This window comes from Cottoperca gobio, chromosome 15 (genome assembly GCF_900634415.1).
Source record: "Cottoperca gobio chromosome 15, fCotGob3.1, whole genome shotgun sequence".
Taxonomy (NCBI): domain Eukaryota; kingdom Metazoa; phylum Chordata; class Actinopteri; order Perciformes; family Bovichtidae; genus Cottoperca; species Cottoperca gobio.
In genome coordinates, this window is record NC_041369.1 from 2,940,599 (window position 1) to 2,954,119 (window position 13,521).

The following is a 13,521-nucleotide window of genomic DNA, read 5'->3' on the forward strand; positions in this document are numbered from 1 at the left end:
ACTATTCCCAGAGCTCCAAATACGACACAATTCTCATCTTGACATGCGGTGAACAGAACTGTTCAGGGCTGCCAACTGCAATCGACACTTTTTTCACACAATGAACAACTAATTTATAACTGATAAGGTTTGTGAAAAGAGGAAACTGACAGTGCAGAGCAGCACAGCAGCACCGTAAAACACTGCGGTCAGGTCAGCCACCGCGATGATTTTGATGTGCATCTATTCATCCTGTTGGAGTACTTGGAGCAGCCAAAAAGGACATGCATCAAATTAAATTACTATGCTTTTATTTTTTAAAGGCAAAACCAGTAGAGTAGAATCCATGAGCAGCCACATCATGTGATTGCAGTTACATGTGGTGGATACAAATGGGGAAATAGGTTGATGGGGATAAGTCTCACAGTTTGTGTTTCTTTATTGTGGTGTCATTTGTTCTACATTGTGCTCACAGTTTCCACTCTTTTATAAACATCAGATGTTACCACTTTTTAAGGCTGAGTATTGGTGATACAATACGCATCATGATTCAATATACTGCAATACTGTAAGTGAGGCGATACAGTGCAATGGTTTAGATCAAATTTAAGGACAACTGTTATAAAGAACACACAACCATATAAATAAAATCTGAGTAAATGCAATCAGTGTCATAACAAGCAGATGCTAAATATGGATATTACTTTTTGAACATAAAAATTCAGCTGTAGTACACACAAAAATAAATGTCCCCAAGGTTTACTATCATGCATGTTACTTCCTCTTGTAAATGTAAACTCTCTACAACTGACAGCAAACACCTTGTGTTGCTTACTTCTCATCCCTGAGTGCCCTGATCTATTCGCACGTGCATTCTGCATGTGTCTCCAGAATCAATCTTAACATGGAAGATGATTCTGTTTATTGCACCTGTGGAATGTGGACTGCATGTGCATTTCTTGCTGACCTGGCTGAATGTGTCTCGGACCACCTCTGTGGGTACTTTAAAGGATCGTATCCCCGGTTTGGATTGCTTGTACAACCTTTTTTTTTTACTATTTCCAAATCTCTTAGCATCTTTTCCCATAGTGATTCTCTCTCACTGTTCCTTTAAGAAAACATACATCATCTGGCAGATCCTTTTACGCAGACTGTGTCTCAGCAGCTCGAGTGCCTACACCAAGTGTCCTCAGGCAGGAGACGCACCACATGATTGTCTGGGCTACAGAAGCGGTGACGAAGCATCAGGACTCAATTCTCGTGTTGGTTTCTGACATTGTACACAGAGTATCAAGGTGCAGGACTTACATCTTTTGTAAAATGTAGACCACTATATACCCTGAGCATTTTGTTTATTACCCATATATTTAATGTCTCTGCTTATTACACGCAAGTCAATGAGCAAAACTGCTTCATGGAAATAAGAGATTGTGTATGGAAAATGTATCGGGCTGATAATGTGCGTTTATTGTTTTAGTTAATTTGTTGGATTAGTTTAAGATTGACATTCCCATCTGGTCATATTCATCCGGTCAAAATTGCATTTTTGAGGCCCATACAATAAATACCACTGTACAAACTAGGCCTACAAACTAATTGACATGATTGATCGATTATCATTATAAATAAATGTAAATATAATATAATTGCAGATACATTTTCTGTCAATTAAAAAATCAACTGTGTGTGATTTCTCCTCTAAAATGATGTTTGAAATTGAAGCGGTTTTACAGTTGTATTTATCTTGGGCACCTCTCCACCACGTGCAGATCACACACAGGAGCACCACGATGCACCACAGAGCGAAACAGGAAATCCTTTCTTCCCGTTGCAATCAAACTTGTCAACACAATCTAGTTCACGCAGAAAGATAGAAAGCAGAGACATTGTGTGCTGAAGTGGCTCCGGCCAGCTTTATGTATGACACTAGCCGCGATCCCGAGACTCGCTCACGGACTTTCCTCTTCTGTAAAGCTGTGACGTTTAACCCACAAAGGTCAAGGGCTTATGGAAAATGGTGTTAGGCAACTAAAGATATTGCAAAAACAATAATAGATCATCCTTATTTGAACATGTGGGGTGAAACACACAACATACTCTTGAGTAAGATTTTGTTGCAAGGCTGAATTTTTAGTTATTAGTTACAAATGTCAATGGGAATATTTTTGAATGAGGTTTTCTTACTTCTGGATCAGAACCCGGATGTTTAGCTTCAGCTCTCTATTAGCTGGCCTGTTGACTCTGGGTAGATAGCATCTAATCACTGTGTATAAGCTTGCACCAGACCAAAGTAATGAGCAAAGATTTTATATTTGATTCCAGAACTAACAACACTTTCACATTAAGTCATTTATTTCTGTATTAAACCAATTATTTCCTTAATACAGGGTTATATGTATAACACCTCAATCTTCTCAGATTGTGTAGTGGAAATATACAGTAGTTGCATGTATTTGCCTTGAACATGAATGGACAGAAAAACAAGAGTGTACTCTTGTCCATCATTCAGTCAGAGAAGAGGACAATATAATCCCCAGCACTCCATCCCAGACAGAAGATGGGCCCCATTAGGTGTTCAGCTTGTTACAATAACACAAAGCCATCTATCAAAACATGGACTCCATGTCACAAAGCCTGCTCCTATAATGAAGTGCTGCATGACCATCGGATCAAGAGGGACGTACAGGGAACAGACAGAGTGAGAAAAGAGAGAAGGAAAACAGGAGAGAGATCCATATATTGCAGTCCCTGATGAACACCAGCGTGTTCTGACCGTTTCATTCATCACACACAGATCATGCACACACACTTCCTTTACGTGTCTTAGAGCTACTGTGCGCTCTTCGTTGTACAGTAGTACGGTTGCACAATAGTGTCTACATGTTCCTGTTAAGTGAGAAATGTGAGAAACTTTCAAAAGGCCGTGTTTGTTTGTTTGTGTGTGGATAACCTTGATGTGCAATTATTATATTGTGCACAAGTGCAGATAAAGGTCACTTCATCCATGTTTAGCACAGTCACTCACAGCAAAATGGAGATTATAATCCGTGTGTACCCAACATGTGTGCCTGTTCACACACACATACACAGTTCACACAGACGCACAATTTCTTGATTTGATTCAAGGTTTTATAGAAAAATTGTTAAAGCTGCACTGGTCAATATTTTGGTTTACATATAATGTGTACCGCAATTTTACAAACCCACAGGGAATTCTCACCAACATCTGCAGTTCCCCTTTAAAGCGTTTTAGCATCTCTCATTGTTTCGTTTTTTACGACAAGCAACTGAACCATCTTGATTTAGTGTCACCGCATGACACAATGCACATAGGAAGCATTATGCTAACAGAGCTATTTCAACATTACAATGTGTATTGTTTTGTTTGGCTAAAAATCAAGTGAAAAATGTGGACATCAAGTTTAGAAAATTGTCCAGTATTGAGCGAGTACACTGCAGACAGAAGCCACTAAACGGGCTGCAATGTAAATACTCTGGACAATTCCGCACTGATAATTTGCGTCCACTATAAGCGCTTGTTTGAGCCACTGAAAGGCTCAGATTGTTATTATACAGAGAAATAAAACAGGTTTTTTTTACCTTTCGCTTCATACGGTCTGTTTGTTATTGTTTCCAACCAAGTCTTGTTCTGTAATCTTACAATTATTTACACTAATAACACTAAGTTACGCTCTGTACTCCAACACAATACATTTGACAACACCAGCTGCCTTCTGCTGCGTTCTCACATAATACTGGACCAATTTCAAAAAGTGTTGTCCCCATTAGTCACAGGAAACATTGGAAAATCAGGTCCAGGTTGAAAAATACCAAAGCTACCCTTTAACAAAATATAACTTAATGTGTCTACCAGGATCACTAAAACAGCACCCACCATTTCCCTACTGCAGGAGTATAGGCCCTAATTTGTGCTCACCCCTCCCTTTACAAGACTGCGGTAATGAGCTACCAAATTCAAAGCCGTGGTATCTTTCAGAACCATAACTCCGCTCAGAGGCCAACAATCAGACGGCGGTTGGCATTACCGCAATTTTACAAAACAGGTCGGAGAACTACGGTGGCCTTCAGGTAACGTAAAAGTGTCTGTTCTGAAGCTACTTTACAAACATGTCTGGAGGACCCGCTCCCTGAGTAGATGCTAAGGGCTCATTCTACGGTAACGAAAACACAATGATGCATTGAATACATTTTAAGTATTCAAACACAGGCATCCAAACAACACCAGTATTGAAAATTCATATCCAAGATTACATTAATCAAAAAGTCTAAACACACGTCTTTCACTTAGGTTGCGCTACATGAGGGGGCTTGGGCAAAGTCAGAAACAATAACGCAGATATGGGACGGCAGCAAATAAATAAGTCAGCAAAACAGGCGAGCTTGGCTTGAGCACAATTCTGTGAACAGTCTATCGAAGTCTGTGTGCTGTTGATACAGGAGAGAGTGAGCAAGTGTGAGAAAGGGGAAGAGAAAAGAAAACTGAAGCTGCTGGGACGCTATAAAGGGCACAAGGTTTACAGCTACAGGGGGTACACTTAAATGATAGCTGAGTGCCACCGAGATGGAGGCAGAGAGGGACAAGATGAGAGCGTAGTGATTGAGAGAGTACGACAAAGGGGGGAGAAATGGGTGGAAGGCAAGAGGTGAGAGAGGTTGTTTGTGTGCGTGTGTCAGACTGTTTACACAGGATGACCCAGATGCAGATGAATTAGAAACAGTCCTGTGTCTGGAGGTGTGTGCATTAGTGTATGTGTGTTTGGGGATGACAGCGTAGGTATGAGAGCTAAAGAGCTTGAGGCAGAGAAAGACAAAGAGTGACGGAGTGTTCCAAGCAGATGTCTCCGAGTGTCACACAAGCCCAGATAGCTTAGAGAATCTGACAATTATAAGTGCTACATATAGCTCTTCTACATCATTAGCACATTGATTTTGAGGCTTTAATCGGGCTTGGTATTTGGTACTGACCGAAGGGTGTCCAAAGCACAGAGTATCCAAAACTGTCAATTAAGCTTGGTCGGATTAAAATTCTTTGTTAGTTATTCGTTGATCAGGCAATTTAAATCATAATGTTGCCAATTTAAGACTGTATTATTGTATGCTTGTGTATTTAAATGTTTAAAATTGATTTTTTGTTTTAACTATTGGCAACAGCAGCTGAGAATCACACACACTGAAGTTGTTATACTACTTCCTGTTTACACAGCCAGCAGATACAGAGCACCTTTAACATTTATTGGGACTCGTGTTTCTTGCAACCTGACCAATGTAGGTCGCAATATTCACGCTATTAGCTATAGCTGTTCTGGTCTAGGCCAGTGATTTTCCCATTAGGGGGCACCAGGGGGCCTCAGCAAATTGGAGGGAAATGCAAAAAAAAATAAAAATGTGTTATGTATTATTATACAATATAATTTATAATAATATATAACATATTGAAATCCTGTTCGCAATGCCCTTCTTTCTAATTGCCTGTCAGTCAAAACCAGCTAGCTTGCATACTAGCATCTAGCTAGCTAGTGCTAACTCACAAAAATGGACACGTTTCTGAAAAGGAAAAGACCTGATGAGCAGCCCAACAGCCAAGCTGACAAAAATACAGCTGCAAAAACTCAGAAGAACTCTTGGTCAAGTAAAACGCACTATAAGGATTTACCGGTGAGTTTTGTCAATGGGTTTTCAAAGACATCTTGCAAAAGGGGACAATGCGTGTCACTTACTTTGTCTTTTTTTCCATGTGGTGGTGACTTCTGCTGGAGACAGATACTTGCTACTTGCTGGACAGTGTTCAGAGTGAACAATAGAATGAGGTAAAATACACCACAATGCTCCATAGAGCCGAGCGGAACTGCATTGCAGGATGATAATGCACAGGGGTTTGTTACTGCAAGGGACCCTATTCAGCGTTACACAGCTCTTTGACCCATTGCATATAAAAATAATTGTTATTTCACTATGAACAGAGACAGTATCATATCAACCTACTTATACCTTCATGGTAGCACCGTCACATGTTAGCACACACCCATGGGACCCTGCTGCCCTGAGCTATAGCATACCTATCATACAAACATACATTTGACTTTAAGTTTGTTTAGATGAAAATTGCAGCCACTGCTCACAGCCAGCCGTCTCATCTGGCACACAATGTAACAAAAAGATATCGTAGTTTAAGCAGCTAATTAATGAACCTGTCAATCACACATTAAAAGATAGGAACAGCATTCCATTTGTGGGAAATGTCAAAATCTGCCCATTGACAACAGGAACAGAGGATGAAAAAACCAGAGGAGAGTTAAGAAGCTACACAACTAATACAGTATGTAGAATATTGTACATGGAAGATATTGAGTTTCCTGTAATATAGCAGCTGAAGATGTCTGATGGCTGCCTGCTAATTATTTTTCTCCAGCAACGACAGCAACGCTGGTATTGTTTTCAGCTCGTGGATCTGTGTGTGTCGTCATGGCAAAATGAGCTCTTAAAGACACCAACCGTTTTGATTCATTTCATTCAGTACCTGTCACCACGATAGCGTCGCAACCAGTGCAGCATGCAGTCACGAAGCGTTAGGGATGTGTAGTCCAGGTCAAATTGAAGTCCGAGTTCGAAGATGGGTGTAGGCAAAGGCGCCCCTGGCCAGATTTGGCGTCGCAGCTGGTGCAATCCCATCACAAAATGGTCTCTGGGTTTTTTTTAGCCAACGGTGCTTTTATTTTGTTTCTTTTCTTATTACTCTTACAAATACTTGTTTCTCATTCCGTGGTGTTCACTATAAAACTACTTCAGGACCTGAAGGACTTTTATATTTTAATACCATTTGGATTATGTGAAGACTATTATATTTCTCAGTTTTAGTACGAAACTCAAGGGTTGGTGACATATTTGTATGGGAATAAATATGTTCTAATGTAGAATTAATTTCACTTTCCTATAACAGGGAATATTTGTGTTTTACAGTGCATTTATCAGATTTATTATTTATGTTTTGTTTTGTATTATTTGTAGAAGCCGTTTTGCATTAATGTTGGCATTTATTATTATTTGGTTTAAGCGCTGCAATATTATTTTGTACACTTGGTGGCGGTGATAAAATGCATTAGGCTGTCACTATATAAGGGTGCACAGGTGACAGGAAATGGGTGATAGGACACAGGTAGAGAGAGCAAACAGTTCTCACCAGTGAGCGACCTAAACGAAGCAGTGATAGATCAGTGACAGTGATCAACTCATACAACCGAACGAATCAGTGATAAACTACAACCGAACCAGCTACTCAACCGGAACAGCAACAGACAAGCAGACACGAACAGACATCCATAGAACTGACAACCATCTGCGTAAGAACCCATACACCTACCTGTGTAGATGGAATAATAATTGGAACATTGGAAATTTACAGTATTTCACTTTTTTTTTGACAAATGTGCTAAATGGAAAATAAGTTTGTTGAGGAATGTGTGCGACCGTAGGAATATAAGGAACCTTTCCCCATCGGTTAACAAACTTGTGACAACATTGGTGTTACTGAAGACTTTACATGAAAAGGTGTTTGTTGTTGACGCTCAGAGCACGAGTGTACTGCTGCCTGGCATGGGGCATTTAGTGACTCTGTTTAACGGCAAATTCCCACAGGTGAACACATGAACACATGAACACATGAACACAGGTGAACACATGAACACAGCTCCTGGTTGTTGTGAATTTCTGTTTCAACTGCAGGTATGTGGGTTTATGCACAGGCATTTTCTCATTGTAATATTGTATCTGAAAGAATGCACTCTGGTCATTTATTTTACAATAATTGTTTTATCATTTATTTTTTTAATGCGCTTTTATTTCTGGACTTTTTTTAGCATGTATGCAAGAGCGTTCCCTTGAGGATGCTTTGTTTCTCTACTATTGCAGTTAAACAACACAACACACAGTCAGTTCCACTACACTTCAGATTAATCTTTTTCTACTTTATGTTGATTGAAGAAAAACATTTCCCTGGCTTCTGCATCCGTTTGAAGTTGTTTTACATAAATGGTAAATGGACTGCTTTTATATAGAGCTTTTCCAATCTTTACGATCACTCAAAGCACTTTCACAACACATGTCATTCACCCATTCACACACATTCATACAGAGTCAGAGGCTACCATACAAGGTGCACAGCTCTTCAGTAGTGTAACCATTCACACACCGTTGGCCAGGCCATCGGAGCAATTTGGGGTTCAGTATCTTGCCCAAGGACACTTCGACAATACCAGCTAAATGTAAAGTAATTATTACTTTGGACTTTTTAAGAAAAGGCCTTGTGCAGTTGATAATTACAGCAGAGAGAAGGGCAGACATAGAGAATGGTCACATAACTTGACATCTCTCGATCCTCCCATCCTTACTTCATCCACCTCAACATGGACATGCTTAATATCTCTCCTTCTGCCTGCCTGCCCCATCTCACCATCTCCATCTTACTTTCTCCCTCACTACTCCGTCCGATATTCTCCCTCCTCCACCTTCTTCCATCACTGCCTCTGTCCTCGCTTGCTCCCACTTTTCCTCTTCACATCACTCCCCCCTCCTCGTTTCTCTCCACTCTTGTCTCTTTTCCTTTTTGTCTAATTTGGCTCTGAGTCCTGAGGCTTTGTCAGCACAAAGTGCTCCTTCTGTGCTTCTCCCCTCTCCCCTCCCGTTCAATGCTAGCGTGCAAAGAGAAAGGGACCCACCAAGCTTTACGTTATGTAATGAGATCATCTGGAGACTAATGCGGTATACCAGATATACCAAGCAGCCATTAGAGCCTTCCCTATAGCAGGACCATTTGTCTGGCTGGTACATGTATCTTTTAGATGTGTCACAGATGGAGGATGGAGGGACTTTGGCTTGAGTAGCAAACTTAAAACCTCCAGATGATCCCAACAGCAACATGTGTTTGATCATATGGGTAATCCTCCTTCCTTTAGTGCTTTTGACCTGGTCTGGCTTTCACCTTGGGTTTTCAGGAGGTGAGATGTAGATGGATGGATGAGCTTAGAGGGATAGTCGTGGAAATAAGGACAGATGGAGGACAGGGGGATACGAGGAGAGGTGTGTGCACATCCACGTGTCTGTGCGCAGGGCGGGGGGGAGCATGAGGAACACACACACCTTAAAACATGTGTTTTTGTGTGTGTGTCAAAGAGCAACTATCACTAACATGAGACGAGGTGCTGGTCTGCCACGTGACAATGCTGTCAATAAGCACCAAACTCAGGTCACCATTGACGATGAAGTCTAGAAATGTGTCAATTATTTGGCTGAGGAGGTCGAGGTGTTCGGCTTTTCCTTACAGGGTTGTTTATTTTTATTCATTGTCATCTATCAAAAACATTCTCTGATGGCAGGTTTTCCAATGTGAGGAGATGCTGCTTTTCTTTGTTTAAATAGATATAAAATATTAAATGTTCAGTGAGAAATAAATTCTTCTAAATACTCCCTAAAAAAGCACTGCACAACAGTAATATCTTCTGCAAGGAGTATGCACTGCCTCAAATTCACATCAATGATAATGAGTAAAAACAAGATTTAAAAGTTAAACAAACTCAATAAAAGCCAATATATCCCAAAAGACTTGACACATATTTGGGGTTTGGATGTTGATCGGAGAAAACGCGAAAATATCACATTTGACCTGGAATCTTTTACATTTTCTATTATTATTTCTGACATTCTTTTTAATGAAACCAGGTTTTTTTTTTTTTTTTACAGTCCGACACTGTTGACACACTCTTGTTGTTTTAAGAAGTTGGAAAAAACGAAAAAGAAAGAAAAGTTGAGCGATAGATTTGACCAAAAGATCTTAAATCCATGTCCACTGACTTGTTGCCTCCACATCTCAGGATGTTCCTAAGCAGATGTAGTTGTCCTCAACAGTTGTCATACAAACATGACGGCTAACCGTAAGTTCAATTAGTTTAGTCTAGAAAATATCATAAAATAGTGAAAAGATTCCATCATCATTTTTTTTCTCAGAGCCCAAAGTGACGTGTTCAAGTAATGTTTAAAAGAGTACAGAACCCAGATAAAACACGTATAATGTGAGAAGACAGAACTACAGATCATGAGAATAAATGGAATAGCTGCAGCTCTAACACCACCCTGCTGCCTCCTTTATTTCATAAAGGATATAAGAAATATTACTTCTTAAAATGGTACATACTACAGTTAAGACTCTAAACCTCTATCTTCCCAAACGTCTCACAAGAAGAGGCATATATCCAATAAGATGCAACCTTCCTAACCTGCAGAACTCTTGTTTCCCTCCCTGCACATTCATTTCTGCTGATACATGTCATGTGTTTGAATTGTATACATTTACCCCATTTCAAATCAAAGCCCAAACCCAAATTATCAAAATTCTTTCAATTGTTGTAAAATCACTTTATTGCTTTATCCACTAATAATTCCAGTTGTTCATTTATTTCATAGTAGTTGTTTAGGTGTGTATGCATATTTTTTCATTGCTTCTTATACATTATTAAAATATTGAGCTGAAATAATGATGATACATGAGGAATGCCACATCTGCGAAGAGAGAAAAACAGATGCCCAGACTTCTTTCATGAGGACACTATCAGGAACATGAGCACTAGATGTATTCGCTATCCCTCTGATCGGGTTCATTTTAAGATAATAAAACACAAACATCTAGAAGTGATGAACAACAGGGAGTGTTTGGAAAAGTGGACAAGAAGATTCTGGTCCCCGATATGATTCTATACAGCCACAACAATTGCTGTGTTCACATCCTGATGACATCACGGGTTTTGGCAGGGAGCTGGTAATATTCAGTAATACTGGACTGCTGACTTGACCATTAACAAGACATACTTGGCAAAAGACACCAAAACATTGGCGGAGCTCGGTGCTAGGGGTGATACAACTTGAATTATAATTTCAGTAAAGGATTCTGCCATTGAGCTTGACATTGAGTCAATGTCATCAGTGCTCTCAGAATTAACTGCCGGGTACCTACAACACATTCACACCTCATATCCAGATCATCCTCTGCCTACTGTGGCTAACAGCAAGTGGGAATACAAAAATAAATAAAAAGTGGATTTCTGTTGAGTAATTCAAGCAAACACAAAGCAGCATATTTAACACCACCATTTCCAGGGGATAATTGGTTACAGATGTTAAACTACAAGACGGCATGTTGTTGTTTCGTTCTTTACAGTGGTTGTAAATGTTTGCACTGATACATATAAAGCTGTACACTAACAAAAAACTATCTGATATATCTGTACTAATCCTACTGGGATCTATATTGTTTTATAACTCTGACAGCCTGTAGCCTACTTTACTATATTATTAGCACTCAATCACATGTGTTTACATCTGTTTGATTGTATATGTCCATGTTGTTCATTAGTCAATCTTACTGTACAACACTTCCATGTTTTAGCAAACTATATTATTACATATAGTATATATATATATATATATATATATATATATATATATATATATATATATATATATATATAGTTCCAATGAAACCTTGTTCTGTATATATCCATCACAGTAGTGCCATCAAGGCTTATTTTGTTGTTTCCAGCAATGTAAAATGTAACACAAAGCACGAAGATCAATCAGAAAAATCATAAATATACTCATGACAGTTCTCTAACAGCCACAAACTTCGCATGAACAACATGAACACTCTGTTTGGTTGATAGTAAAAGCCAGAGACGTCTAAACTGTCCCTTACCTGCTTTCTGTGCCACAGACTTGAGCCCTACGACGAGCCCCAGCAGTACCCCCGCAAAGCACATCTGGATGGCGAACAACTCCTTTCGCTTTCTCCGCCTGGCTTTGCTTCTCCGTCGGTTCAACATCACTCCTCCACCGACGGCCGTCTCCGGCATCCCTTCAACCACCACGCGGGCCATGGCGCTCTTCTCTCGGCGAGCGTTCCGGCGGAACCCCCGGTGGTGGTGCAAAGGAACGAGAAACTGAAGCGAGGAGGAAGAGACAGAGCGATGTGCTGTATGGGCACTGAACTTACTCGGCGAGAGAAGATATGACTGGCTTGTCGATGGATTTGTAAAGTCTACCATAGTGTAAAAACTGAAACTTCCTGTCTCATATTTCAAAATAAAACTCCTAACAATCGTGAAATTGTGGGTTCAAGTGTTGACCTTGAACTTTGAAAAATAAAATAATATCTTCAAACTACAATTAAGAGTATGAAAGGTGTTTTCAGATTGAGAATCATTTTTGATTAATTTCAGTAATTCTTTTGAATAAATTATTTATTTTCACTTTTCACTTTCATACATATTTTGATATTTGAGTTCTTGTTTTTTTTTCATTTGCAGATTTTATGTTTTCAGATTTAGATCTTATTTTTTACAGTTTTAAATCGTATTTTACAGTTTTAAATCTTCTTTTCATACACTTGAAGTTACAGATCAAAACTTAACATTCAGTTAAATTATTTTTTTCAAATGATCAAAACCTTTGGCCCGGATTTAGCTCCGGCCAGTTTACATTGTTTTGATGCAAAAAAAAATATATGATGAGAAATTCTAAAAATATGGATTTATTTAACTAAAGGTTGAACATCAATAGATATAGTCAGAATAATACAATCATATACCATCCATCATCAATATTTCCCAACCGTTAAATTGTTTTTTTTTTAAAAGGTGATATAGGATATGTAGGCTCCGTTTTGATACGCTGTTAACAAACAAGTTGTAGCCTGTATATATGCTTTTATTTTGAAGTTCTCATTTGCTGTTATTAGCTAACTCTGACGCATTTGATGCCGTTTGAAGTGGATGATGATAACTGCCTCCCCACAGTTCTTCCTTCTCCGTGTTTCGAGCCAGAGGGCGGGCTTTCCGGCTAAACAGTCCGGTATAGGAGTGTGGGTCTCAACGGTGAGAAGCGCTGGAGCTCCATGGCATGTTCACTTGTGCTGCTCCGGAGCTGGAGATGTCAGAGAGAGAGAGAGAGAAGCAGAAGGAGGGGCGTGTGCAAAACTGATCTTTCGAGTATCAGTGAAGTAGATTGAATTGAAATTAACTTCCCTTCAGGCCTACATGGAATTGTGTAAATAAAATAAATTTTTATTGTAAGGTCTGATATTGTAATCCCTATTTAAAGTTTGAAATGTGTACTCAGTTTACACAACAATAAAAAAAACCATAGCATTCAAACAGGATTCCTGGAAGTTGTATATATATATTTTAGTTAAACTACAAAAGAAAAATATATTTTTTTAGAAAATTAGTCTCTTGGGAAATAATAAAGTGCAGCTATGAGTGAATAAGTATGTTGTAACGATGGCTCAGCAAAAGCTCTTTTGAAAGGGACAGCCTTTATGAGCATTACAGGCATTACTGTTAAAAACAATGAGATTGATCTTTCCCCCTCAAAACATGCACATGCTCTCAAAGGCACTCCAGCTGTGTATGGCCAAAGGTCAGGCCCTCTGAACTCTATTGTAAAAAATAGATGGATTATTTTATTATAGAAGCAGAGCAG

General features: G+C 39.3%; 1 protein-coding gene across 1 annotated transcript in view; it reads right to left on the bottom strand.

Annotated features, from left to right (window-relative positions):
• slc24a3 (solute carrier family 24 member 3) overlaps window positions 1-11,952 on the bottom strand; it is a 102,496-nt gene extending 90,544 nt beyond the window's left edge. The window contains exon 1 of the mRNA XM_029449470.1: window positions 11,738-11,952. Coding sequence (XP_029305330.1) covers window positions 11,738-11,918 — 181 coding nt within the window. The 5' untranslated portion in view covers window positions 11,919-11,952. The remainder of the gene's footprint in view (window positions 1-11,737) is intronic.
• Between the last annotated feature and the right edge of the window lie 1,569 nt (window positions 11,953-13,521).